We start from the raw sequence: 26,554 nt of genomic DNA on the forward strand, positions 1-26,554 counted from the left end.
TCACGACCTGGTAAGTGGACATTTTCTGAAAGTTTCAAGTTCATGACTTATTGTCACATTTTCAGAAAATAACGTATGGCAGGATATGGACGTGGATGGGATCATATATTATAATTTTAGCCGTAGGCCAATCAAGTTTTTCATTTTCAGTCATTTTATAATATCTCTTAGTCTTTTTTCATTTGTCATTATGCCCTTGCATTTCCATCAACGTTAGCCGCTCGCTAGCTAGCATTAGCTAAATTGTTAGCCTTGGGGGCTTCTAGTCAACTGTGCATGCCCACGACGTGACCACTTGAATGCCAAGCATCGTGTATCGTAACTCGTAAATACGAGTTCACGAGTTCTAAATGAAGGCAGCAATATTGCACCTGTACAGTGCACATGGATATAGAATGTTAGGAATCTGTGTGATCCATGAACAGGTCAGATGACAATCCACGTGCATTAGAAAATGGTCATATTTGCACTGGTCCATGGTAGAAGAGCAGGGGGCTTGGTTTGGTCATTCATTTTGGTCACAATTTGGTCACCTTAAAGGATTTTTTACATTTTTTTTAATTAGATAATTAATTAATTAGTTAATAATTAGAGTTTGTTTGTCTGTATTGATTGCTCCGTCTGACCTTTCACCCATTGGCCTGCAGCAGGTGGACATTCTCATCCTCAGGGTTCATGTTTTAGAAACCTCACCCTTCATATCAGCTCTGTGAAGGGGAGTGAACAGAGAGAGCATGGAGGTAAAGCACGTTAGAATGGGATGGAGGAACCTATGGGAATGCCACTCCTTCACCTGCCACTCCTTCACCTGCCATATGAAGAAATGCCCTCCGAGTATAAAGAGCTGGGCCTGCCTCCCATCATCCTCAAAGCTCCTGTCGGCACGTGGAGGACTATGGCTCACCAGTCGCTACTATGGCTGACCCTGTCTGCCATGCTAGCTGCCTGGCACAGCGGTATGTATATAGACTATACTCCATTACCCAACCTAAAAACATAAGAAACCTGATTGTTAAGAGTTGACGACAATGACTTAGTAGAATTATTGTGTCTTGATTGTAGTATTAGATTTGATTAATGAATGGTTAAATGGTGTAGGGATATTCAGGATTGCCTTTACAATCCTTATTTATGCAAGGTATTTTAATAATGTAGATGGCAAAGAAGGTTTAACCTACTGATGAATCTTGAACTCTTTTAACTCTCTCAACAGAAGCAAAGTCTGGTTTGAACATCATCCCTTCTATGTCCAAAATTCCTGAAATGACAGGTGAGCTTGTTGCTGAGAGTATACTGTATAAACCATGCTTTTCCTTATGTAGCAACTAGCAAGTATCCATGGAATGGGTGGTTATCCATTCATGTAGGTAATAATGACTGTACAAACCCTATCTCTGTGTTGTGAGATGACCTCTGTTGTGGTATCTATCTATCAAGTTCTTCAAGCTGATTTCTGTCATTGCAGGTGTGAGCCCTGTCCACAACGGCCAGATCTGCAGTACATGGGGTCACTTCCACTTCAAGACCTTCGATGGGGACGTCTTCCAGCTGCCCTCCATCTGCAACCACGTCCTGACCTCCACATGCAGCTCCAAGAGCAGCTACAAAGACTTCAACATCCAGCTGAGAAGGCAGGAGGTTGACGGCCAGGTCGTCATCAGCAACATTGTCATGAAGCTGGAGGGGACCGTGGTGGAGCTGGCTAAGGGCTTAGTGACGGTCAACGGCAAGACGTAAGTTTACTCCACCCCCCCCACCCCCCATCAGCAGCTTCCTTAAGACCCAAGCAGAGGTCTTCACAGGTCAAAAAATGTGTGCCCGAACCCCAAAAGATGAAATGTAGTACCCATTCAGTGAATCTCTCTTCCTTTGAGCAGGGCCATCCTACCATTCAGTGAATCGGGAGTCCTCATCGAGCAATCTGCCACCGACATCAAAATCAAAGCAAAGCTGGGATTGGTTGCTGTCTGGAATGAGGCGGATTCCCTTCTGGTATGAAAATGTTTCTTTATCTTTCATAGAAACTACATTATATGAAGTCATCACACTGCAGTTTCATTGTACAATTGATGCTATTTGGGCAGTTGAATGTTCTACTATAGCAGTGATTGACGCTTTGAACTAAATCAAGCACAGTCAACTATCACCAAACTCTGATTATCTGTTCACTTTGTGGAACTTTTGACAGGCCAACAAGAATTTTGTGGAAATTACCCCTTTAGCCTGACTTTGGGTATTGCTACTCTACAAGCTTTCTGAGTGTGAATACAGTGCTGTGCTGTAGGCTCTATCACGCTCTGGTGCTGAAGGTGATGTGCTTGGCTCCTCAGGTGGAGCTAGATCTGAAGTACAAGAATCAGACCTGTGGTCTTTGTGGAGACTTCAATGGAGTCCAGCTCTACAACGAGTTCTACAGCCACGGTAAACTTTTTTACACAGTTTGCAAAATGTACAGTAAACCGAACTGAATGGAATTTCAATGATGTACAGGCCTCAGTCCAACTTGCATTTTTAACGGTCTTATTCAGATGTTTGTGGCGATTTTTTACATTACACGTTGTCTGCGCTAGGGATGGGCATCGAATTTCGAATTTTCGAATAATCGTTGTTATTATCAAGGTCGACTTTTATTATTGAAATTCGAAATTCGAAAAAAAAAAAAAAAATTTTTTTTTTTTTTTTTTTGAGTGAAATGTTGCATTGTCTCCCCTGATTCTAAGTATAGTCAAATCGCTTGGTTTGAGCAAGTAAAACAATTTTTATAAGCATTTTAAGCAAGGTTTATGGAAAAATTAATGGCAGATGAAATCCCATGAAGAGGGAGAGGGGGTGACTTTGGCACCCCTTTGGCACTCAGACCTGAGCCTACTAAATATTTAATGAACCACTCATGATTGTCAAAACTGTTTTTTATTTTCGAAAATGTCAATGTCATGTAACATGTTCTTTACTTCAGTGGTGCAATGCTTGTTTGAGCTAAAAATCCACAGCAGAAGCTTTTTATATTAATTAATAAAGCCGTAGACTTAGAATCAGGGGAGACAATGCAACATTTCACTCACAAAAAAAAAAAAAAAAAAAAATTTTTTTTTTTTTTTTTTACATTTATTTATTTATTTTCGAAATTCGAATTAAATTCGAATTTGGCCAGCGAATTTCGAATAGTGTTTTTGCTAGAAATGCCCATCCCTAGTCTGCGCAGCCCACCACACAACAGCATTTAGCTACGTTTAATTCAATGAAAATGACGCTGGGGTATGGAAGTGAATGGAGAGCTTTCCCCCGTGGTGGGCGTGGCCTATTTCATGCAGTGTCTCTATAGCAATTCAACAATAATTCAACAATGAACTTAACTAGTTGTTTATGCCCCCCCCCCCCCCCCCCTTGAAACACCGAGTTAAAAACAGCATGAACGCAATGATGTCAGAAGTCAGAAATCTGTAGTTGAAATTTCCAAGTTCCGACTTGAACGCAGCATTAGCCTTCATAGTTTCCAGATCAGTAAAGTTACACGATCATGGGAAACTATTTGAAGTATTTGAAACTCAATTTACTATATATTTCTTGAGAACTTATCGGACACAATCTGAATTGCCACGCAGTAAACCCCAACCATCTGGTACTGCAAGTTAAAACCATGTTATAATATGGCTTCATATCTACATGCCCACAGCACCTAATTTATCTTTCTTTGAAATGGCTCCAAAAGGTGTGCAACTATCTCCCATGGATTACGCCAACTTCTGGAAAATGGATGGTCCAACTGAGAGCTGCTCTGACTACACACTGGCCTCCACAGAAAGCTGCGATGACATGGTGAGGCCTTACGCTATTATACTGAGCAATATGATTGAATCTAATTGGAGGGTATTCACCTTATGTAGCCCCGCCCACTTGACCCATTGTATCACGACTTCCTGTTCAAAACACCGGCTGTTTTACCTGCTCAAACTAGTCTGACTCACCTGGTCAAACTCATAATTTGAGTCAGGTTTATGAGTCACAGGAAGTGTAAATACAACCAGAACTTCCGATTGTATTTACACTTCCTGTTAGTCTCTCAAGATAGACGGTCTCTTCTGCATAACATGTGCAACCTTAAATAATCACTGATGTCTTACACCTTATTTCTTTCTTTCTTTCTTTCTTCACCTGTCGCTGTTTGCAATCATTCCTGCCTTTCTGTCTACCTGCCTGTCTCTCTGTCTACCTGCCTGTCTCTCTGTCTACCTGCCTGCCTGTCTGTCTGTCTACCTGTCTGTCTGTCTCCCTGTCTGCCCTATAGAAACCCCTGTGTGAGCAGGTCCTTACAGGGCCAGCGTTCAGAAGCTGTCAGGGTCTGCTGGACGTTGCCGCGTTCACCTCGGCCTGTGCGTCGGACCTCTGTCACTGTGGCAGCAGCTCCAACACCAACGTGGACGCAGTCTGCCTCTGCAACACCATCGCTGAGTTCTCCAGGCAGTGTGTGCACGCCGGGGGCAAGCCCCAAAACTGGAGGACACCCGAGCACTGCTGTGAGAATTCCTGCACTCATCATACATTGCTAACTTAAACATGCAAAAAATCATATTATTAGCGTTCAAGTGGTAGTTTGTGGACGAGAGTATGTGAAACACTGTGAACGCACCCCCAAGTCACGTCACATGGTAGCACATATAGCACATGGATGACATCACAACTTAAAGGGATACTCCACTTTTTCGGAAGTTTGAATGAAGTGGTGACACAGAGGACAGGCTGAATGAAGTGGTGACACAGAGCTGCTGTACACACAGGGAAGTCGTGTCCGTACAACATGGAGTACCAGGAGTGTGGAAGCCCCTGTGCAGACACCTGCTCTAACCCAGAGGCCAGCCAGACCTGCGACAACCACTGCATCGACGGCTGCTTCTGCCCTCCAGGTGCAACACACACACACACACACACACACACACACACACACACACACACACCTCGGTGCAGCACAGACATGCACGGACACACACACTGCATCGACGGCTGCTTCTGCCCTCCAGGTGCAACGCAGGCACGCACACACACACACACACGCACACACACACACACACACACACACGCACACAGTTTCCATAGTGTATAATGTTGGGCTGATTTTCAGGCATGTTGGTGGATGATGTGAACAGAACGGGATGTATTCCACTGAGCAACTGCTCCTGCACCTACAACAGCAAGACGTACCAGCCCGGAGAGGCCTACTCAAGCAACTGCAAAACATGGTAGGCTGTCGGACTCTCACTGAAACAAAGACAGCGAGTTGCTGCTGTAGTGACATCATAACTATAGACTGTTTGAACTTGACAAAATAAACATTGTAAAAAGCCCCTAGCTTACTTCCTGTTGCAGTGTTTGCTAATACAATAGCTGACAGGAAAGAAGCTAGGTTTCAAATTAAGCAATAAGCCCCAAGGGGCCATGTTTTACAGTGATTTGACAACAGCTCAGAGGTGTCCACGTGGACAACAGCTAAGAGGTGTCCTCCACGTGGACAACAGCTCAGAGGTGTCCTCCACGTGGACAACAGCTCAGAGGTGTCCTCCACGTGGACAACAGCTCAGAGGTGTCCTCCACGTGGACAACAGCTCAGAGGTGTCCACGTGGACAACAGCTAAGAGGTGTCCACGTGGACAACAGCTAAGAGGTGTCCACGTGGACAACCGCTCAGAGGTGTCCACGACACGTGGACAACAGCTCAGAGGTGTCCTCCACGTGGACAACAGCTAAGAGGTGTCCACGTGGACAACAGCTAAGAGGTGTCCACGTGGACAACAGCTAAGAGGTGTCCACGTGGACAACGGCTCAGAGGTGTCCTCCACGTGGACAACAGCTAAGAGGTGTCCACGTCAACAACAGCTAAGAGGTGTCCACGTGGACAACAGCTCAGAGGTGTCCTCCACGTCGACAACAGCTAAGAGGTGTCCACGTGGACAACAGCTCAGAGGTGTCCTCCACGTGGACAACAGCTCAGAGGTGTCCACGTGGACAACGGCTCAGAGGTGTCCTCCACGTGGACACCTCAAATCACTGTAAACCACAGCCTCACACAATGCCATGAAAAGCGTCTAGAAAGGAAACGAGCACAGATCCTGTGTTCACTTCTCCCCACAGTGTGTGTGTGGGCGGCCAGTGGAACTGCAAGGAGGAGAACTGTCCAGGAACCTGCTCTGTGGAGGGAGGAGCCCACGTCAACACCTTTGATGGTAAAACCTACACCTTCCATGGAGACTGCTCCTACGTCCTGGCCAAGGTAGGATACCACACCACTGCTGTTACAGATGTTACTCAGTTAATTTGGCCATTTTACTGCCACATTTTAAAGGTACTGCTGCTTGTGTGGGGGCTTTCGTTATTTAAATGTTGTCTTTGTTCTTTACAAAAGCCCCCCTCACTGCTGTATCATTAACAATAAGGCCACTCACACAACTAACAAATCTTCTGCAATGCATGTCTGCAACATTTAATTCAGACACCTAACACGTGCACAAGTTCTGTAGGCTATAGCCATTAAAATAAATTGATTAATTTTGCTTTTTATGTTAGATATTATATTCGTTTATTTTCTTATATACTTGGTGAGGAACTGCAGGCCGCCACCACCTTTTAGAATAGCTTTCTCAGCTAAAGGCCTAAAGCAGGCCTATCTGAACGTTTTCGTTGCCTATTTGAAGATATTGGCGTTTTTCGTTCCATTTTTTTTTTTTTTTTTCAAGTTAATTTGCCGTTAATTTCGCGTGTTTTTGAGTTTGGTATATATTAGGCTATTGTAATAATCCGCTCCCGGGATCATTAAGTGAGGAGGAGAAGAGGCAATACTTGGTACAATCTTTATTCCCGGTTCACACTCATAGCTTCTAGCTACACACACAGCTCCTAGCTACACACACGTCCTGTTCGCTTCCTCGTAATCCCAGACTCTCCACCCAGCCGAGACCGGAAGTTCCCTACTACCCTGGCTGGTCCGCTGCCTTCACGTGACGTCGTAATCGCCACCGACATGTCAAACTCTGGATCGCCACATTATCCCCTCTCAACAAGAGCCAGCTTCCACGCTGGCACCCACAACCCACACACATCCCCTGTACCAAAACACACCAACACATCAACGCTTTTCCCCAATCTCTTTTTTTCTATCCCCACATTAAATTCTAATTCCCCACAACAGTCTTTTCTTTTCTTTTTTTTTCACACACCATCATCTCCATCATTGACATTTTCCCCCTTTCCTTTTACACTCATTTTCACTCACATTTCAATTATTTCGTTTCTCTTTTCCCATTCATTTAAATTCTACACCATTTCCATTCATTTAAACCACCACCATTTCCATCCCCCCTTTCAAAGCTTCTGTCCCATCTGAAGCACTCTAGTCCTTCCCTTGTGCTCTACAGTCATCACATGCACTGCAGTAGCTCCGCACGTCCTCTTTTTGTTTTCCCCAATAGAACAGTTCACGAACACGGCGGAGTGTCTCCCCAGGCCCTCGATGCCTTGCAAGTCTGAAATGACCGACTATGGGGCCCCTGTGCGTCCACCGCAAGACCAATTCCCGTAGGTAGCTGGGTACTACCGTCTGGGACCCCTCTTTCCCGTGCCCTTTCCTCGCCAACATCCCCTCTTCATCCAGATGCAGGTCCGTAAACATGTTCCACAGTCCCTTCGTGGTACCGGAAAACATGTGAATCTCCTCTCCAGGGGGCCGGCGCCCGGCCGCCACCCACGCGAGCACCGGACCGATGTCCGCGTCCTCCGCCTGCCTGCTTTTCCACTCATCCACGTCGACATCCATGATGTCCATGTCCTCATCTGTCAGGTCCACATCTGCACAGTACTCCTCTTCCTCCGTCTCTTGCACTCGCTCGTCCCCCCGTCCCCCTCCCACAGGGGGCGGCGTGTTCAGGGCAGCGGGGAGAACACAACCGACGGCGATCTCCACCTCGGCTTCCTGCACAGCAACTGTGGGGGGTGTGGAGCAGTCAGGTTGGGCTGGCTCCTCCGGCGTTGACCCCTCTCGCTCACCCGGAGACACGAGCGTTGCTCTCCCGACTGTAACAGCGTTGCAGATGATGTCCTCTACCGTGGGGGTTGCAGAGCAGCTAGGCTCCTCCGGCGTTAGCAACACCCGTCCATCTGGACACGCAGTCCACACTCTCCTGACCTGAATGACCTCTTCCCCCCGGCTGCACACATTCTCCTCTGGAGACACAATCGTCAGTGCCCCGACTCGAATAATGTTCTCTTCAGCCTGTGTCCCTCCTTCGTCCTCCACAGACTCAGTGCAGTTCCTGGCCAAATGTCCAGGCTTCTTACACGACCAACAGAGTCTCACCTGCCAGCCGCCTGCGCATCTCTCCTCTCCCGCTGTCCTCTGTCCTCTGACAGCCTCCGGACACTCCCTGGCCAGATGTCCAGACGTCCCACACGACCAACAGACACCCGGGCGCCCCCAGTACCGTTGCTCCACGTACCTGGTTTGCCCCGAATGCATGCTGTGACACCACCTCGCCAGATGTCCCTGTGCTCCACAAGTCCAACACAGTTTCTGCGGCTCCTCCGTCTGCCGTTCTCTGCACTGCGTGGCTTCCCTCAGTAGCTTCATAAGCCCCTCTGCCCAGGCAGGCGTCGCCTCCAGCAGCCGTCTGATCCCCTGCATCAGGCGGGCCTCCACGTCGGCAAGCACCGCGCTGAACTTTTGCTCCAGGCGGGCCTCCATGCCGGCTAGTACCGAGCTGAACTCCGGAGTCGGTAGCTCCTCCCTCCCCCCGTCCAACGACGAGGGTCCACCAACGTGTGCCATTCCACGTGGTGTTTGTAGCAGTTAGCACACCAGCTAACCCCCAGCTAGCACACCAGCTAGCCTCCAGCTAGCACGCACAGCTAGCCTTGTAGCAGTTAGCAAACTCAGCTAACCGCTCACGCCAAGTCAATCCTCCAAGGCGTTAATCTTCACTTTTTCTCCGCTCCACTTCTCTCCGCGCTGCCTCTTCACCCGCCCACTGTAGCACTCCAGCCGACTTACTTGAGGGAAATCCAGCCCGATTAGCTTGCAGCTGGCTGGAACCTCCGCGACGAGCAGCAACAGTCCGTCTCCCCGTTCCTCTTTTTTTGATGTTACCGCACGAGGCGAGCGGCAAAGTTCTGACACCAATGTAATAATCCGCTCCCGGGATCATTAAGTGAGGAGGAGAAGAGGCAATACTTGGTACAATCTTTATTCCCGGTTCACACTCATAGCTTCTAGCTACACACACAGCTCCTAGCTACACACACGTCCTGTTCGCTTCCTCGTAATCCCAGACTCTCCACCCAGCCGAGACCGGAAGTTCCCTACTACCCTGGCTGGTCCGCTGCCTTCACGTGACGTCGTAATCGCCACCGACATGTCAAACTCTGGATCGCCACACTATTTTATTTGATGACGATAAATAATAGCCGCGGGCCGTGGCTAAAACAGACAGTCGGTATACAACTTTTTAACTTGTGCACACTTGCACAGCAATAGCTATGAAAATATATAGGTTAAAATAATCATGTCAATAAAATATTCTTACCTTAAAAAAGAAGAATGGAGCAGAGAGGCCTTGGCTTGGTTTCTTCTCGTTGCCGTCCTGGTATCCAAGAAGAAGAGAGACGATATCCTGCTTTAGTTTAATCCAGCTTCTCATGAAGGACAGCACCTGTTGCGGCTCTGGCTGCTGTGTCATTTACAGCGGGGAATCCTCTCTCAAACTCAGCAGATGTGCGGAGATAGCGTAACTGTGTCCTGCAACGGACACCTGGACGCCTGTTTCGTCACGTCCGGGTCATAGGTCTCTCGACGTGGTTTCCGGTACTTTAGCAGGCATTTCAGATGCTGGATCGCCGCTTTGTGAAAGTGGAACTAATTTATACATCTATATGTGTCAATATGTGGAATTTAATATGAATATGTGCATGGTAACATGTCAAATTACTTTAGGAAAGTGACTTTGATGACAGAAAGCCATAAGACGTGCTTGGGCGACGAGAGTTACTGATCTTTAAAGTTGCTAGCTTGCTAGCTAGCTAACGCTAGCTTTGTCTAAAACACAACAAGGCCAGCTAGGTGGCAATAATGCAGCAAAATGGGACTCAGCGACCACTACAAGCCACTCGCTTTGTTGACTATTACTGGCTTGCTAACCACTGGCTTGCTAACCAGCAGAGCCGCAGAGTGAGCTATCCGTAACAGGACAAGAGCAGCTTTCAGTTAAGACGCCAGCGGTAGCGTCCATTCCCCGACTCTGGTAAATCAAAGACACAACTAAAATAAATTATTTCAACGGTATGTTGCTAGAAAGAAGTTCGACTTAACGTTTTCGCCGTTAAACTACACGGAAACATGACATGATCATTGTAGCAGTGTTTGAAGCACAATTTTAACAGGAGTTTTGTAAAAATATTGTCCGTTGCAGGACTCGCTTCCGTTGAGTGCGACTTGTTGTGCATTGTTTTTCTAATGTTTTGCCCGGTGGTGTGCTGTGCCCTGCCTAACGTCAAGGCAAGCGAACCAGCCTAGTAGCCGCCGCATCACCTCCATCTTCCTCTCAGAGGAGCTCGCGCTCTCAGCCTCAACTTCTTCACTGCATTGTTCTGGATGATTCCCTGGCGGGAGAGGAGCACCCAACTCGCGTCTCGTGCTAGCTGCTCCACTGGCATTAGCTCGAGCCACACTGTTTAGCTGCGGCAGCTCCAGACGAACCAGCATTAGCTTCGGGTATCTCCTCCGCTACATTGCCGTCCTCCTTCCGATTCAGCTTTTTAAAGGTGAATCCAAAGTTATAGTAACGAGGTTTGCTTTCTCTTTGATATATTTAGTCCATAACCGCGTGTGAACTGTGAAGGTTGAAACAGGAAATCCTTGCTTTACAGGTTGTTGTATCATGTCTCAAGCAGGTCAGCCGGGTCATCTTCATCATCATCATCATCATCACCATCATCATCATCATCTTCTTCTTCTTCTTCTTCTTCAGATTTGATTGGCGGTTGGCAACCAGCTTAGAGGTGCATTACCGCCACCTACTGAGTTCTAGTAGTTTCGCAATGCATTTATTTACAGTGAACAAAAAAAAAACAGTTTCCACCCAAAATGCTCCCATTCAGAATTATTGTCCATACTATCACTCAGATGCGATTGTCTGAGTTTGTGCAAATGTGGCCCTCAGTATTTTATCTATATCTGTTCCCGATACACATCCACCACCACATCCAGGAACCTCTTTGCAGCGTCGACCACCATTTCAGTCCTCTCAGTCTTCCCCGTCATACTAGCAGCACAGTTCAACACCACAGCGATAAAGGCCAGGAATCGCTTCTTATCCACGCAGATAACATTACTCTGATTCGATATGTCCTTTTCTTTCCTCGATTCCTTTTGTACACCCACGCTGTCCTCGTTTCTTTCCACCCTCTCACGTTTCCTCTCCACACTTTTGACAGCCTCAGCATATGACAACCCTTTCTTTTCTCTGACTTTACTCACTTTTCCTTCTCAGCTTCTTTTTGGGCACTGTGCTGATCCTGTATAGTGCTTTCTCTCACAATGCAGGCATTTCACCTGCTCTTCACACTCATCCATACCACCACAATCATCCTTCCAACACTGACCGACCACACCTTTTATCTCCTCTACACACCGCAGCTACATGACCATACTCTTGACATCTGAAACATCTAAGTGGCGCCCTTTCGGGCCTCACCCTGTAGCTCACACTGTCCAGGAACACTCTTTCCGGAAGCCCTTCTGTAAAAGTCAGACACACAGATAAACTATCCTCTTTCTTACCTTCTACACATCTAGACATCCTTCTGGCCTCATACACACTCTACCTGATCCTCAAATGTCTCCACGTCCACATCAAGCGGCACACCACTTACTACTCCTTTCTTCATCTGCTCTTTCCTTAGTATGACGCACTCCACCCTACACTGATTATACTTACCTATCTCAATTACTTTCATTCCTTGATCCTGTGACACACAATCTATTACAACCAACCCACTTCTAGTTACCCTTATCGCTTTTTACCACACCAACTTTCCTATCCATAAACTTTCCCAACTCATGAAGATTACTGAAAATTCCATCCACTTTTGACATCGCTCTCATTCCTACAAGATACGGACCCTCACTCCCTTTCCTCACTTTCTTCACTTCCTGATAGCCATCGTCACTTGAGTTACCACCTGATACACGATTACGTTTATTTTCAAGACCCCTCGTATCTTCATCACTTTCTAATTCACTCTCACTCGCACACTCAAACGCCATTTTCCCTTCCACGAGACGTCCTCGTCAGCCGGGTCAAGTAGCAGCGCGTTACTATCAACGATGCGGTACATTTTGCAGCACAGCGCCACCCATGGAAGGCTTACCAGAAACAAGCGAAATGACGAGGAAACGTCACAACAACAACAATGCATTTATTTGTTATACATGTTTTGTTATTTGAATAATGAATACTGGACAGAGTAAGCTTTTAAAAGACATTTTAGTGACACTTGATGGCCATTCTAACTAACATGGTGTTTGTGCGTTTAGGACTGCAGTGGAAGCCAGTTTGTGGTACAGGGAGAACTCGTGCAGTGTGGACTCACTGAGAGCGAAACCTGCCTTGAGTCTGTTACCCTGAGCCTGTCTGGGGGAGCTACCGTGAGTATGACACACACACACACACACACACACACACACACACACACACACACCCACACACAATGTTCAAAAACCTTTACAATCATTGGTCTGCAAAAATCTGTCATTATTATTTCGGGGGATGTGAGTGGGTCAGGGTTCTGATCCGACTCACAAAATGTGCATATCGTAGCAGACTGGAGGTCTTTACTCTCACATACTGTTATTGCCAAAGATAACTCGGAGAGCACAGACCTCCGCCAAGGCCAATAGTCCAGACTGCTATGATATGCACATTTCGTTAGTCCGATCGGATCCGCTCCAAAATGTCATGGGTTCTTCCTTGGCCCATGCTACACGCTTCCAGCAAGTTTCATGAAAATCCCCTGTAATCCTGCTGACAGACAAACAGACAAACTACATCAAAAACATTGTCGGAGATCATTTGTTTGTGAATAACACTGCGCAGCCCAGTGTTTGGTGGGTTTTTATGTTTTATGACCATTAGGGCTGAAAGTTTGTGGTGGGCTTCAGTGCTGGTCTGCTGGGGTTTTATGTGATTCAGAGGCATCAGGTTGTAACATCACACCATCCCCGAACAGAATATTACTATTTCAATATTAACAGATTCTCTCCTTCATACAGGTGATCACCATCCAGCCGAATGGCAAGGTTTTTGTGAATGGTAACTACGTTCAGTTACCCTTCTCTGCTGGTGAGTTATATTGTACTGTACAATAGTTAACTGTCTGTCTGTCTGTCTGTCTGTCTGTCTGTCTGTCTGTCCGTTTCTCTCTCTATGGTATGTACAAGCAGTGACAAGAGATGTACCTACATAATCAAACTTAAGACATACTCAGTACCTCTACCCTCCCCCTGAATCCCTAGCTGGAGTGTCTACCTTCAGAGCCTCCTCCTTCTTCCTGGTGGTCCAGACCTCCATCGGTGTGCTGTTAGAGGTGCAGCTCCAGCCTGTCATGCAGCTCTACATCACAGCTACCAGAGACTACAAGGACAAGACCTGTGGTATGTGCACCACTACAAATTTACATACATAGAAAAAATGCCACCCCCCCCCCCCCCCCAAAAAACAAACAAACAAACAAACAAAAACGACCTAATGGCAACTTTTCTCAAAAAATTTAAATTTTTATGTGATTTCTTTGCAGTAAAATTGCAGCAGCTGGCAAAAATCGCAAGTTGAGGAACCTGTTTTGCCGTTATTGTGGAGAAATCACAAGGAATTTTGTAAAAATTGCAAGCCCCCGCAAATATTGCAAATTTGCATTTATTTTTGCAATCGCAAAATCGCAATTTCCTGGAGGGACTGAAAAGAAAATGTGCAATTTGCATTCTGAGAGATTATGGAGAGTTCAAAAAAAATGCCAATGAGAGGAATCTGAGTGTGTGTTTGTGCTACGTAGGTCTCTGTGGGAACTTCAACACAAACCAGGCCGATGACTTCCTGAAGCTCAGCGGGGTTCTAGACGCCACGGCGGTGGGCTTCGTCAACAGCTGGAAGACTCATGCTAGCTGCTCTGACCTCAAGACCAACTTTGACAACCCCTGTAGTCTGAGTGTGGACAACGGTACCTATTATTATTAATATTAATATTATTATTATTATTATTATTATTATTCACAGTCTCATTCATTAACGCAACACGCCAATATTGTGGGAGATTGTCTTTGCCATATTCTTGACAGTAAGATGAAAAGATAGATGCCCTTCTCTTGTCTGTGCGCACAGTAGAAAAGTAGTTACACGCCCTCCTGCTAGTTAGCTTAGCACAAGACTGGTACTCTGTGGGGCTGGCTACCCATGTTAGTCACCAAATAGTTCCAACAGTACCAAAATGCTCTTATACATGTATGTACATGTTGTGACTTGTGCATTCACCATATGTCATGAAATAAGAATTCAAAATTACGAGACATTGTAATTTTCGAAGCAAATGCGTAGCCGGAACTCACGGTTTTGTTAGGAAAGTAGTTCTGGCTATCTATTTGCTTCGAAAATGACATAATGCCTCATCATTTTGCATTACTATTTGAACATGGTGAATGCATGAGTCAGAACATGTAGCCTACATAGGAGCGTTTTGAAGCTGTTAATGGGCGTAGGCTAGCCCGTTCGAATGACTACCAGTCATTGTGCTATCTACTGCGCACACAGAGAAGTGAAGGGCATCTATCTTATTTAATAAGCTCTATTATCAATGTCGGTTGTTAAGAGTGACTCAACTCAAACTGGCCACTGCTTTGTCTTCTGACAGAGAAGTACGCCCAGCACTGGTGCTCGCTGCTGAGCGACCCTCAGGGCGTGTTCGCGTCCTGCCACTCCGAGATCAGCCCAGACGTCTACACAGACGTGAGTCTCACATACACCCACTGTAACAGTAGGGACTACAATACCCACAATACACTGTACTAGGAACGGGGCTTCCAGGTTGGCTCAGTAAGGTGTTGACACTGGTAACTCCATGGTCTCCCGTCTGCTTCATTATACACCCACTGCCTTCATATCATCACCACTGTGACACAGAGCAGGACTTGTCTCAGGTCTGGGGACTATTTCAGAATTAGAATCACTTACGGGGAGTTTGTCTTAGTGTAAGTATGCAGCGTACGGTCATATCAATATTTACAGATAAAACATAGGAAAAATATCCAACGACAGCCACAACAATCAGAACATTGCAAGAGCAGCCAATATGTAATTTATATATTTTGACTTGGACTTCTCTCGGTCTCAGCCAGCGTTTGACGTTGAAAAAATTAGCGGCTATATCTTACGCCCAGTGCAATAAGAAAATTAGATTGTTTAGAAGGTTACAGGTTGGGTAGTGGGTGAATTTAGAACAGTGATTAAACTTGAGCAGGACTACGTGTGCATTAAACGGTTTTAACTCACACCTGTCGGCCAATCAGAAAAGAGTATTCAGCCAGAACCATGGTATAAAAGCTAATAAACAGGTAAAAAAAAATACACACACATTATATTCGGCACCTGCTAAAGAGGACGTCTCCTCTGTGTCTCCTCACAGAACTGCATGTACGACAGCTGTAACTGTGAGGACAGTGAAGCCTGCATGTGTGCAGCCGTCTCCTCCTACGTCCACGCCTGCTCAGGTGCTGGCATCAAGATCAGCGGCTGGAGGAACGCCGTCTGCGGTGAGTGACGATGACAATATGGCTGCTATGCAGGTCAAATAGAAAACTGTCAAACTGGTCTCACATTAGATCAATCTTTCAAAACATAGCCTGCTGTACTGTGCTGTACTTTTTTTTTTTTTTCGTTTTTGTCCAAGTGAAATGTTATTTGGTCTCTTCTGATTCTGATTATGAATATAGCTGAATCGCTTGAGATTCAAGTCAGAATTCTGAGTTTAAAGTTAGAATTCTGATTTGAATAATTTTAGCAAAAAAGAAAAGTCTGGGTGCCCCAGATTTTGGTGACGTCAAAGTGGGGGCAACCCTGGTTTACAAGGTCCCGTACGCACCTTCGACCCCCTCTATCTTTTCAGTGATAAAACTGTGGTCTTCCCTCCTCAGGCAAGTATGCCAGCTCCTGTCCCACCAGCATGGTCTACTCTGACAGCATCACCTCCAACCCCCGCACCTGCCGCTGCCTGAGCTCCTCCACAGACCCCAGCTGTCGCCTCTCCTTCCCCGCGGTGGACGGCTGTCTCTGTGCCGAGGGGACCTACCTGGACGACTCTGGACACTGTGTGCCTGCAGACCACTGCCCCTGTCACGACAAGGGCTCCGTGGTGCTTCCTGGGCAGGTCATGAGCAAGGAAGGACTCATGTGGTATGAAAACCGCATATTATATAAGCACAAACGTTTGAATGTTATTGTATAAGGTTCTAAGCTTTAAAGAGCATGGTGCAAGTTTTTTTTAATGAATTTACATTTTGGGCTCATGGTTCACTGCACCACGCTCATTAAATGAGAATAATGTACGTTAAACCTCATGCCTTAGTCTGAAGCTGATGAACACGTTTACAATGGGCCAATATCATAAACGATGAACTAATGTGATGCATTTTCATTTTCTGATACTAGCACCTGTAAGGAAGGCAAACTCAGCTGCATTGGAGAGTCTACCAAACAGCCATGTAAGTTTAATACCCTAACCCTAACCCACCTGTAAGGAAGACAAACTCAGCTGCATTGGAGAGTCTAACATCCAGCCATCTAAGTGTAATGATACAAAAGGAGTACAGCAGGAATTAGTCCAGAAGACCTGGATGCATGCCAACACTTCCGGGTTCCTTCGTCTAAAAGTCAATGGGGCTTTTTGAATGAGGATCTTGGTTAAATGCCTGAAATAAGGTTGGTGGTTAACAAAACTTTATGAAACCGCAAACATTGTGTTCAGCAAGATCATCTTCACAAATGAGGAGCACTTTTATGATTTTCGAAGTGGACGTATAAATGCATATTTTTCTTAATCGCGCGATTTTCAGAAAAATAAAGTGGTCCTCATTTGTGGAGATTATGTTAGTGAACACAAACTTCGCTGTTTCATAAAGTGTTGTTACCTACAGACCTGATTTCAGGCGTTTAACCACAATCCCCATACAAAAATCCCATTGACTTTTACACTTGAGTTGGCCTACAAAAATGCGTCATCCCTGCGGTCCTCGATACTCAAAACCAGGAAGTAATCAGAGTATTGCCTCTCCTTCTGCAGCCTGTGCTGCCCCCATGCTGTATTTCAACTGCTCTGCTGCTGGACCCACTGCCACCGGATCTGAGTGTCAGAAGAGCTGCAACACCTTAGACATGGCCTGCGTGAGTCACCTGACTTCCACCTTATTTGTTTATAGATGAAAGCCCCACCCAATACGGACTTTACCCCCCCCCCACCCCCCGCGGTTCCCCCTGAACACAGCCATTTTTTTTTTTTTTTTTTTTTTTTTTTTATTAATTATTTCTTTATAGATAAAATATCTTACTGGAACTGCACTGATTTGTCAAACCATTACCGTTAGTTACTAATTGAACTTGAATTTACCGTTACTAAGCCCTGCCCCCACACCCATATTGCTTCGTTCAGTGGCGTGCCTGACCAAGTTGGTGCCCTAGGCAAGATTTTTGCTGGTGCCCCCCCCCCCCTCCCCCAAAGAAAATATAATAAAAATTATATCGCAGCTAATCCAGCACTGCAGTGCAGGCTCAGAATCGCCCTTCCCCAGTGGCGCTGGAAGTACTTTTAGGTAGGGGGTGCTGTAAGGAAGGGTCTCTCGGTGCTGCCCGCGAGGGCAGCGCCAAAGAAAATTTTACGTTTTTTGGACTTTCATCCATATTTAGAAGAATATTTAATTTTAAATTAACATTAGGATTATACTGTTGTGATGTCATTATTCAGTATCTTCTCCTTTTCTCACTCACTTTCATGTAAGCACCTGCTCTCCCTTTAGTCGTTTTACACTACAACAGACAGAAACACAGGCATAAACACTGAACTTATTATTATTATTATTATTATGGAAAACCAGATTATGATGAAAATCAAACACTTTTGAAGAGAGAGCGTATGAAATAAGATTAGAGCTGGGAAGCACAAACTGTTTTTTAATGCATCTTGTTGGTGGTATAAACACAAGACAGCCAAATCCAACAATTTCGAAAATCCATTTCTTGCCACCAGGGGGTGCTGCAGCACCCTCAGCACCCACCTTCCAGCTCCCTTCCCCCACTCTGGGAAAAAGCTCCGAGCAGGTAGAAGGGGGCGCGGCCGCGCAGGGGGTGGGGTGGTATGGATTAGGGACCATGGTGAAAGTGCTGCAGCCCGGGCAGCCAGAAAGCCAGAATTAGAAAAATGATTTCACTATTATTTAAAGACTTAAGACGATGTTCTTCTTATTTTTGTCTACTATTGTAAAATAATAGTAGGCCTATTATCATGAAAAAGTATTTGTAAAAAAAAAAAAAAAAAAAAAACTTTTTTTTTTTTTTTTTTTTTTTACCCTCTCTGGCGCCCCTAACGGCTCAAGCGCCCTTAGCATTTGCCTAGTTCGCCTAATGGACGGCACGCCACTGGCTTCGTTGGTCAACGTTCCCCTTTCCTGTTATAATGTAAGTCTATGGGAGGATTGTTCACACCATGCCCTTTTTTAACATAAACTATTCCTTCATACTTTAAGCTACAAACTCCATTCAAACTTTAAACGGGTCAACACTTTTAGTACTTTATTACCGTACTCTTATTCTCCTTTTAGATATCTTTCGTACTTTTTGAAAAATCACACTTTACGTTTTATGCGTTTTTCAAGCTTTATAATCGCAGCCTGTGAAGTCTGATAGAGTGAATTGTGACATTGCACACTCTAGGCTGGCTCCATAGGATCCCATTATGAAGTTTAGGGAAAGAAAGCATAAAATGTAAACTGTGATTTCTCAAGAATTACAAAAGCTATTGAAAAGCTGAGTAAGCGTACTAAAAACGTTGACCCGTTTAAAGTTTGTATGGAGTGTCTAGCTTAAAGTATGAAGGAATAGTTAGAGTTTACAGAGGGCATGGTTTGAACAGTCTTACCTAGTTTAACAGGAAGGGGGGGGGGGGGTCCCCGAGGAAGCAAAAAAGGGGGCGGGGCTTAGGAAAGGTCAATGGTACATGACTGTGGGCTGAGCATCACTTTCACATTGTTACTCAAGTTGACGCTGTCTTCTCCAGGTGAGCACAGAGTGTGTATCTGGCTGCATGTGTCCATCTGGGACGGTATCGGACAGTAAAGGAGGCTGCGTCCAGCCAGAGCTCTGTCCCTGTGTTCACAACAGTGCCCCCTACCAGCCTGGAGAAAGCATCAAGGTGGACTGCAACACCTGGTAAGTCCACCTCAAGCGCAATTAAATTGTCTTGAGTTGTTTTGGTTCAATCTCCATGTAGCTGTAGCTACACCTGCTTGTACCAGAAGTTGCGTTTCCATCCAGACCAAATGTATGGCAAATTTGAACCGAATTTCAAAAAGCATACGATATAAACAAAAACATGTACAAACAATCAATAGCTTTTATTGGAAACCTAATCCCATGTCCTCTGCATGAATTCACAGCACGTGTAAAGACAGGAAGTGGCAGTGTACGACCAACCTGTGCGATGGAACCTGCTCTGTCTACGGTGACGGACACTACATCACTTTCGACGGCAACCGCTTCACCTATGATGGCAGCTGTGAATACACTCTCGCTCAGGTACGACAGTTTACATTTACAATCAGCAAAATCCATCAGCTTGTAAACAATGAATCCCTATATCACAAGTTTTAAGCCTGGAACCAAGCCAACCAGTGACCCCCCCCCCCTCCTCAAAGTAACATGATGATTTATGTCAATGCCATAAAATTGTGGTGTGTGTGCGTGTGCGCGCGCGCGCATGTGTGTGTGTGTGTGTGTGTGTGTGTGTGTGTGTTCCTGTGTGTGTGTCCTTCAGGACTACTGTGGGCAGGACAATGGAAGCTTCAGGGTGGTCAGTGAGAACGTTCCCTGTGGAACTGCAGGGGCCACCTGCTCGAAGACCATCAAGATCTTCCTGGGGGTAAAGGATTCATGTTACACCTTTTCAAAAAGGAACTAACAACTATACAGGTCTATGTGCAACACACAATGCAAACTCATGAAACATGACACTGTGCGAGTCAAAACCCCAAAAAGCACACTCCCCAAGTTTGAAGTCGAAGCCGAACAACGGTTCTCGACAGACAGACAGACAGACACTGCCGGAATTATAGATTATTATTATTATTGTTGTTGTTGTTGTTGTTATTGTTATTATTATTAATAATAATAAAGTTGTAGATAAGAAGAAAGTGCTCACAAAACACTGGTTAACAATCAACGTTTCTTCTTTTCTTTAGAGTGCAGAATTGGTTCTAACAGACGAGAGCTACCGGGTACTGTCAAGCGGTAATGAAACGGCACCGTACCAAATCAGCATGATGGGCATCTACCTGGTCATTGAAGCCGACAATGGACTCATCCTCATGTGGGACAAGAGGACCAGCCTATTTATCAAGCTCAGCCCTAAATATAAGGTAACCAACCATGGAAAACATCAAGGTTTAGGATTGGATGTCAAGGTTTAGGGTGATACTTAATTTGGGCAACATGGATTGAGAGGGGAAACAATAATTTCTTTATTTATTTATTTATTTATTTATTTATTTATTTATTTATTTATTTATTTATTTATTTATTTATTTATTTATTTATTTATTCATTTATTTATTCATTTATTTAATCTATTTCATTTTCAGGGCCATGTGTGTGGGCTGTGTGGCAACTACGACGGCAATGCAAATAACGACTTGACTACAAGGGGCCATGCCGTGGTGGTCAGTCCTCTGGTGTTTGGAAACAGCTGGAAGGACTCTCCCAGCTGCCCAGACACCGGGCTGCTCAGGAACCCCTGCACCGCCAACCCCTACAGGCAGGCCTGGGCTCAGAAACAGTGTAGCATCGTACAGAGCCAAGTCTTCTCAGCCTGCCACAGCATGGTAGGTTACTGACGACATCAAAATGATTGTATTGTCGGTCCGCTTTGTTTGTTATCCATGTTATCCAAAGTCGGACAGCTGCGGTTAGCTACTGTTATGACCATGTGTTGTTTACAACCAGTTTAATGAAATCAAGGATAACTTCTTATCGGGGGGGCATGGTGGTGCAGTGGTAAGCGCTGTCGCCTCACAGCTCGAAGGTCCTGGGTTCGATTCCCACCTGGGATGCTGTGAGCGCTGAAGGAATGCGTGCCCGTCCGCATGTCCTCGAGTGCCCGCCGCCCGGGTGGGGTCGTCAAAATGGCCTTTCTGTGTGGAGTTTGCATGTTCTCCCCGTGCCTCCCTGGGGGTTTCCTTCATATAGGAACCCCTTCACCAAAACATGCAATATCCTGGTTGTTGATGCGGTGCCTCCTCTGGTCGTTAGGGGTGCCTGTTCGGAGGATGGGGAACTCGTTGGAATAGCGTGATCCTCCCACGTGCTATGTCCTACCGGTGAAGCTTCCCCTGTCAGGTGAAAAGAAGCGGCTGGCTAACTGCCCATGTCTCGGAGGAAGCATGGAGCCAGTTTCGGCTCTCCCCAGATCAGCAGAGGGTGGAGCAGCAACCAGGATAAATAAATTAAAAGATTAGCACTAATGGGGGATAAAAAATGGGATAAAGAAATCGGGGGGGGGGAAATATAAAAAAAAAAGGATAACTTCTTATCTTTCGAGTTACATTATCATTTTAATCATTCACTCTTCTCATCATCTCCTCTTCTCTCACCGCGAAGTAGAGCGCAAAAAGGTCAGCGGTAAATACAGTAGGTCAAAGTTTAAACAATTTGAACTTTGAGCGCAGCGCAAGGTGGCAAATTCGAGCGGTGCGCGACGCCAAGGATAGCGCTGCCGCATAGTTTGGGCCTTATGAGTTATCTTTTCCAGAGTCAGAGAAAGGATGCTATCGCGGATTATGCATCACGCTAGACTGGCCAGAGATGGTCAGCAGGCGTCAAAATGCAGTTAGGGCATTAGCAATCGATTGTCAAACGTCACCCAAACGCGTCTCATGGCTTTCTCTCATCAAATCACTTTACTGTTGTGACTGTGTGTACCTACTGTACTTGCACTTTTAATGGAGTTCCTATATGTAGCCCCAATATGACTGGTCACCATATGTGACTGGTCACCATGTCACCATGTGACCAGTCATATTAATGTCCCTATTGGATGTAGGATAATATGTACATGTAACTACACCATGTGACCAGTCACATTACTGTCCCTAGGTGGATCCCACTCCATACTATGACGCGTGTGTGTTTGACTCGTGTGCGTGTGACTCTGGTGGAGACTGTGAGTGTTTCTGCACTGCTGTGGCTGCCTACGCCGAAGCCTGTAATGAAGCTGGAGCCTGTGTCCCATGGAGAACTCCAAAGATCTGCCGTGAGTATCTCCCTGATGAGCCACACATATCCTGTCCTCCCTACGACCCCAAGAACTGCATACCTGTAGGCTGACACTCACACACACACACACACACACACACACACACACACGCACACACACGCACACACACACACACACACACACACACACACACACACACCTTGCCTTTTTAAATGTCTACTCCTCATTTTGCTTGCTCTTGTTTTCCTTTTTTTGTTCTTTTCTCTTCTTTTATTCTTCTTTATTATTTTATGATCATGATTTATTGTTTGCTTGTTTCTTTTCTCTTGTTTTTGTTGATATTGTATGCTTCGTCCGGATGAGGTAGAGACCCAGAATAAGCATATTATTTTTGCTGTTTTCCTTTTGTTTCAGTTTTTAAATGTGTGCAAATAAATAAATAAAACAAAAAATCAAGCCCATACTGAATGAGTATATCTGTCTTTTCCAGCTCTCTTCTGTGACTATTACAATCCCCCTGGTGGATGTGAGTGGCACTACAAGCCTTGTGGCTCTCCCTGTGTGAAAACCTGTAGGAACCCTTCAGGAACCTGCTCTACACAGATACCCCCTCTAGAAGGTACACCATCATGTTTTTGTAACTTAACCTGAACTGATAATCAAACCAACTAAGCTTATCCAAGACATGAATTGATAATTGAAATTAAAACGCTTATCTTCACCAAGCATTCATCTCAGAATGGGGGGAAAAGTTACATTTGGCAACAGTTGTACTGAAAAAGGTTACTTAGCATCAAACATGTTTTTTTTAATACAAAAACATATAAAAATGCCAACAAGAAATAAGGAGCAAATTTGTTGCAATGTATAAATTGTTTTTTTTTCTATTAATAAGGTTGCTATCCAAAATGCCCTCCTGCTGAGCCGTACTTTGATGATGATACCATGAAGTGTGTTAGAAACGATCAATGTGGCTGCTATGATAAAGAAAGGAAACACTATAATAACGGTGACAAAGTGCCAACAACAGAAAACTGTCTTACATGGTAGGTCCAGCATAATGCTATAACTCACCTATAATAGTATAATAATTATAATAATTAAATAATAATAATTAAAAAACAAACCAATTTTAATATATTTTTTCATGTTTTCTCTCCTGAAGCACATGCAATTCCATGACCATCCAATGTCATTATGATGCCCAAGGTATGGAGAGATTCATTAATTATTTAATTAATAGACATATTTTGTTTTGTTTTTGTCATATTATGCTAATAAAATCCCCCTTCTCTTTACAGCTTGTACTTGCACATATAATGGAAAGAAATATCCCCCTGGCCATACCCTCTACAACACAACAGATGGACATGGTAACTGCATGACAGCAGTGTGTGGGAAGAATGGTACCATTGACAGGAAGATATACCCATGTCCAGTCCCCACAACAACGCCTGTGCCCACTACAACCACAACGCCACCCACAACTACAACCAGCCACCCCACAAGCACCCCTTTTGTTTTTACAATGACCACACCAGGTATGTGCACTGTGCAGTGCTATCTTGCAGCCCCTTCTCACTCCAGCTGCGTAATATATCACCGCTTCGTGCCTTGGGGACCCTAACCTTAGCCCTCCCCTTGGAGACCCTAACCCTAAGCCCCCCACCGTATACAATCCCTAACCAAGTGGCTACCAGTGCCTAAACCTAACCCCCCGCTGTGCTTCCAAAGGCGTAAAGCGCAAATTATGCTCGAGCGAAATCGGCGGCGCTGACTGCGCCGAGGGGGTCGCCGCAGCTGGGCGTCCTCTCGGCGTCCTCTCGGCGCAGCTCGGCGTAGGGGGCGTGCAGCTCCTCGAAAATGTGACTCTGCGCCTGTTAGAGCCATTTTGGTTTATTATCATTTTTGGTGGAATTCATCATGGGTCAATTCATTGTTGTGAGGAATGAGGAAATGCCATTTCCTCATTTAACATGCTTGTCCCTCATCTAGCAAAGCCTTCTGCAGGCTCACCAGAATGGGTTTTGAAATGGAGGGACAATAAAATGTCCCCGCACCGACATGATTGCAAGTTCTTGGTAAACGACACGATAACGTTTTGGACGTGTTTTGGACGAGTTACGTTCGAGTATGCACAGTCTCGCTGTCGCCGCTCGGCGGTGATATAACGAGGCCGGAATGAGAGCGTGTTGCATTTTGAATAATGTTGAGTTAATCAGTTATATAATGTAACACTTAATAAGACAACCAACACCTGTGTCATGTGTGTCTGCAGAGCCATGTACTCCCTGCAAATGGTCACCGTGGTATGACACCAGCTTCCCCACATTCGGAACTCCCGGAGGAGACAACGAAACGTACGACAAGATTAGAGAAGCAGGACACTCGATATGTGATAGTCCAAGTCAGATCCAGTGCAGAGCTGAGAAGTTCCCCAATGTGACTATTGAGAATGTGGGACAAGTGGTGCAGTGTGACGTGGCCAAGGGACTGACATGCAGAAACAAGGACCAGTCAGGGCCCCTGGCACTGTGCTTCAACTATCAAGTCAGAGTTCTCTGTTGTGGCTCTAAGGCTTGCCCAACCACGCCTACTCCAACAAAACCCACTAAACCAACACCAACACCAACAACGACAACAAAAACAACAACAACCACCAAAACCTCTACGGAGACTCAAACACCTACAAGTATGACCAGTACAACACCTCAGCCATCTACAACAATTACTACAACCCCAACTCCTGTTCCTACAACAACTACAACACCTACGACAACAGAAACAACTACACCTCAGCCATCTACAACAATTAGTCCTACAGAGACTCAACCACCTTGTGAAACCTTATGTTACTGGTCAGACTGGATAAATGCAGACTACCCGGAGCATGGCGCTGGAGGTGGTGACAATGAAACCATTAAAAACATCATCGCAAAAGGATATCACATCTGTGAGAAGCCTGTGGCAGTCGAGTGTCAGGCTGTGCATTATGAAGGGCAGCCACTATCTAAATTGGACCAAGACGTAGTATGTAACAACAAAATTGGACTCCTATGTGAGAACAAAAACCAAATGCCCCCTATATGTTATAACTATGAAATAAAGGTGAAGTGCTGTGAAGTGAAATGCTACACCACAACAAAAGAGACACCTAGCACGAGTACGAGTATGACAAGTACAACTACCATAACAACTACACCATCAACTACCAAGTCAACCCCACGCCCTACTACTACAACAACTCCAACACCTTCTACCACAACGGAAACAACTACATCTCAGCCATCTACAACAATCACTACCACTCCTACTACATCACTCCTAATAACCTCAACACCTACCACAACAGAAACAATTACTACAATCCCATCTACAACACCATTCTGCCCTGGGTCTGAGACAATGACTTGTGATTGGTCAGAATGGATCAATCTTGGCAATCCCACATCTGGTCCTAATGGTGGAGAGAGTGAATCCATAAAGAAGATGATTTCTGCAGGTTATCACATCTGCTCATCTCCAGAGAAGGTTGAGTGTAGAGCTGTTGTATACCCTGGTCTTTCCATCTCACAGTTGGGACAAGCTGTAACATGCAATCAAGAAGTTGGCCTTTTATGTAACAACAAGCAACAAGGGCTTCTGCAGCAGTGTTTTGATTATGAGATCAGAGTCAGATGTTGTCGTTGTCAACCCCCAACCCCCCCAACTCCTACTACACCCACAACAACAACTACACCACCACCACCACCAACTACTACAACAACACCAAAGACAACAACCCCAAGTCCTACGACTACAACAACTCCAACGACAACACCTTCTACAACAACAGAAACAACTACAACTCAGACATCGACAACAACTACTACAACTCCTACTAGTACAACAACTCCAACACCTTCTACCACAAAAGAAACAACTACACCTCAGACATCTACAACAATGACTACAATCCCATCTACAACACCATTCTGCCCTGGGTCTGAGACAATGA

General features: G+C 45.4%; 1 protein-coding gene across 1 annotated transcript in view; it reads left to right on the forward strand.

Moving 5' to 3' along the window:
* Window positions 1–823: 823 nt before the first annotated feature.
* The window catches only part of LOC310799855 (mucin-5B-like), a gene marked incomplete at both ends in the record, with an annotated part of 42,952 nt that continues 17,221 nt past the window's right edge, over window positions 824–26,554 (forward strand). The window contains 33 exons of the mRNA XM_083662459.1: window positions 824–956; window positions 1,214–1,270; window positions 1,466–1,733; window positions 1,878–1,992; window positions 2,331–2,421; window positions 3,710–3,816; window positions 4,286–4,514; window positions 4,776–4,901; window positions 5,117–5,234; window positions 6,124–6,262; window positions 12,572–12,682; window positions 13,307–13,376; window positions 13,550–13,687; window positions 14,086–14,250; window positions 14,938–15,032; window positions 15,709–15,835; window positions 16,217–16,475; window positions 16,731–16,783; window positions 17,362–17,462; window positions 19,348–19,499; window positions 19,727–19,865; window positions 20,104–20,208; window positions 20,528–20,704; window positions 20,927–21,166; window positions 22,437–22,593; window positions 23,048–23,176; window positions 23,453–23,603; window positions 23,723–23,766; window positions 23,859–24,109; window positions 24,841–25,148; window positions 25,374–25,542; window positions 25,716–25,952; window positions 26,229–26,440. Of these exons, the coding sequence (XP_083518585.1) occupies window positions 824–956; window positions 1,214–1,270; window positions 1,466–1,733; window positions 1,878–1,992; window positions 2,331–2,421; window positions 3,710–3,816; window positions 4,286–4,514; window positions 4,776–4,901; window positions 5,117–5,234; window positions 6,124–6,262; window positions 12,572–12,682; window positions 13,307–13,376; window positions 13,550–13,687; window positions 14,086–14,250; window positions 14,938–15,032; window positions 15,709–15,835; window positions 16,217–16,475; window positions 16,731–16,783; window positions 17,362–17,462; window positions 19,348–19,499; window positions 19,727–19,865; window positions 20,104–20,208; window positions 20,528–20,704; window positions 20,927–21,166; window positions 22,437–22,593; window positions 23,048–23,176; window positions 23,453–23,603; window positions 23,723–23,766; window positions 23,859–24,109; window positions 24,841–25,148; window positions 25,374–25,542; window positions 25,716–25,952; window positions 26,229–26,440 (4,973 nt within the window). The remainder of the gene's footprint in view (window positions 957–1,213; window positions 1,271–1,465; window positions 1,734–1,877; window positions 1,993–2,330; window positions 2,422–3,709; window positions 3,817–4,285; window positions 4,515–4,775; window positions 4,902–5,116; window positions 5,235–6,123; window positions 6,263–12,571; window positions 12,683–13,306; window positions 13,377–13,549; window positions 13,688–14,085; window positions 14,251–14,937; window positions 15,033–15,708; window positions 15,836–16,216; window positions 16,476–16,730; window positions 16,784–17,361; window positions 17,463–19,347; window positions 19,500–19,726; window positions 19,866–20,103; window positions 20,209–20,527; window positions 20,705–20,926; window positions 21,167–22,436; window positions 22,594–23,047; window positions 23,177–23,452; window positions 23,604–23,722; window positions 23,767–23,858; window positions 24,110–24,840; window positions 25,149–25,373; window positions 25,543–25,715; window positions 25,953–26,228; window positions 26,441–26,554) is intronic.

Source organism: Poromitra crassiceps (assembly GCF_964638095.1).
Source record: "Poromitra crassiceps genome assembly, chromosome: 28".
NCBI lineage: Eukaryota > Metazoa > Chordata > Actinopteri > Beryciformes > Melamphaidae > Poromitra > Poromitra crassiceps.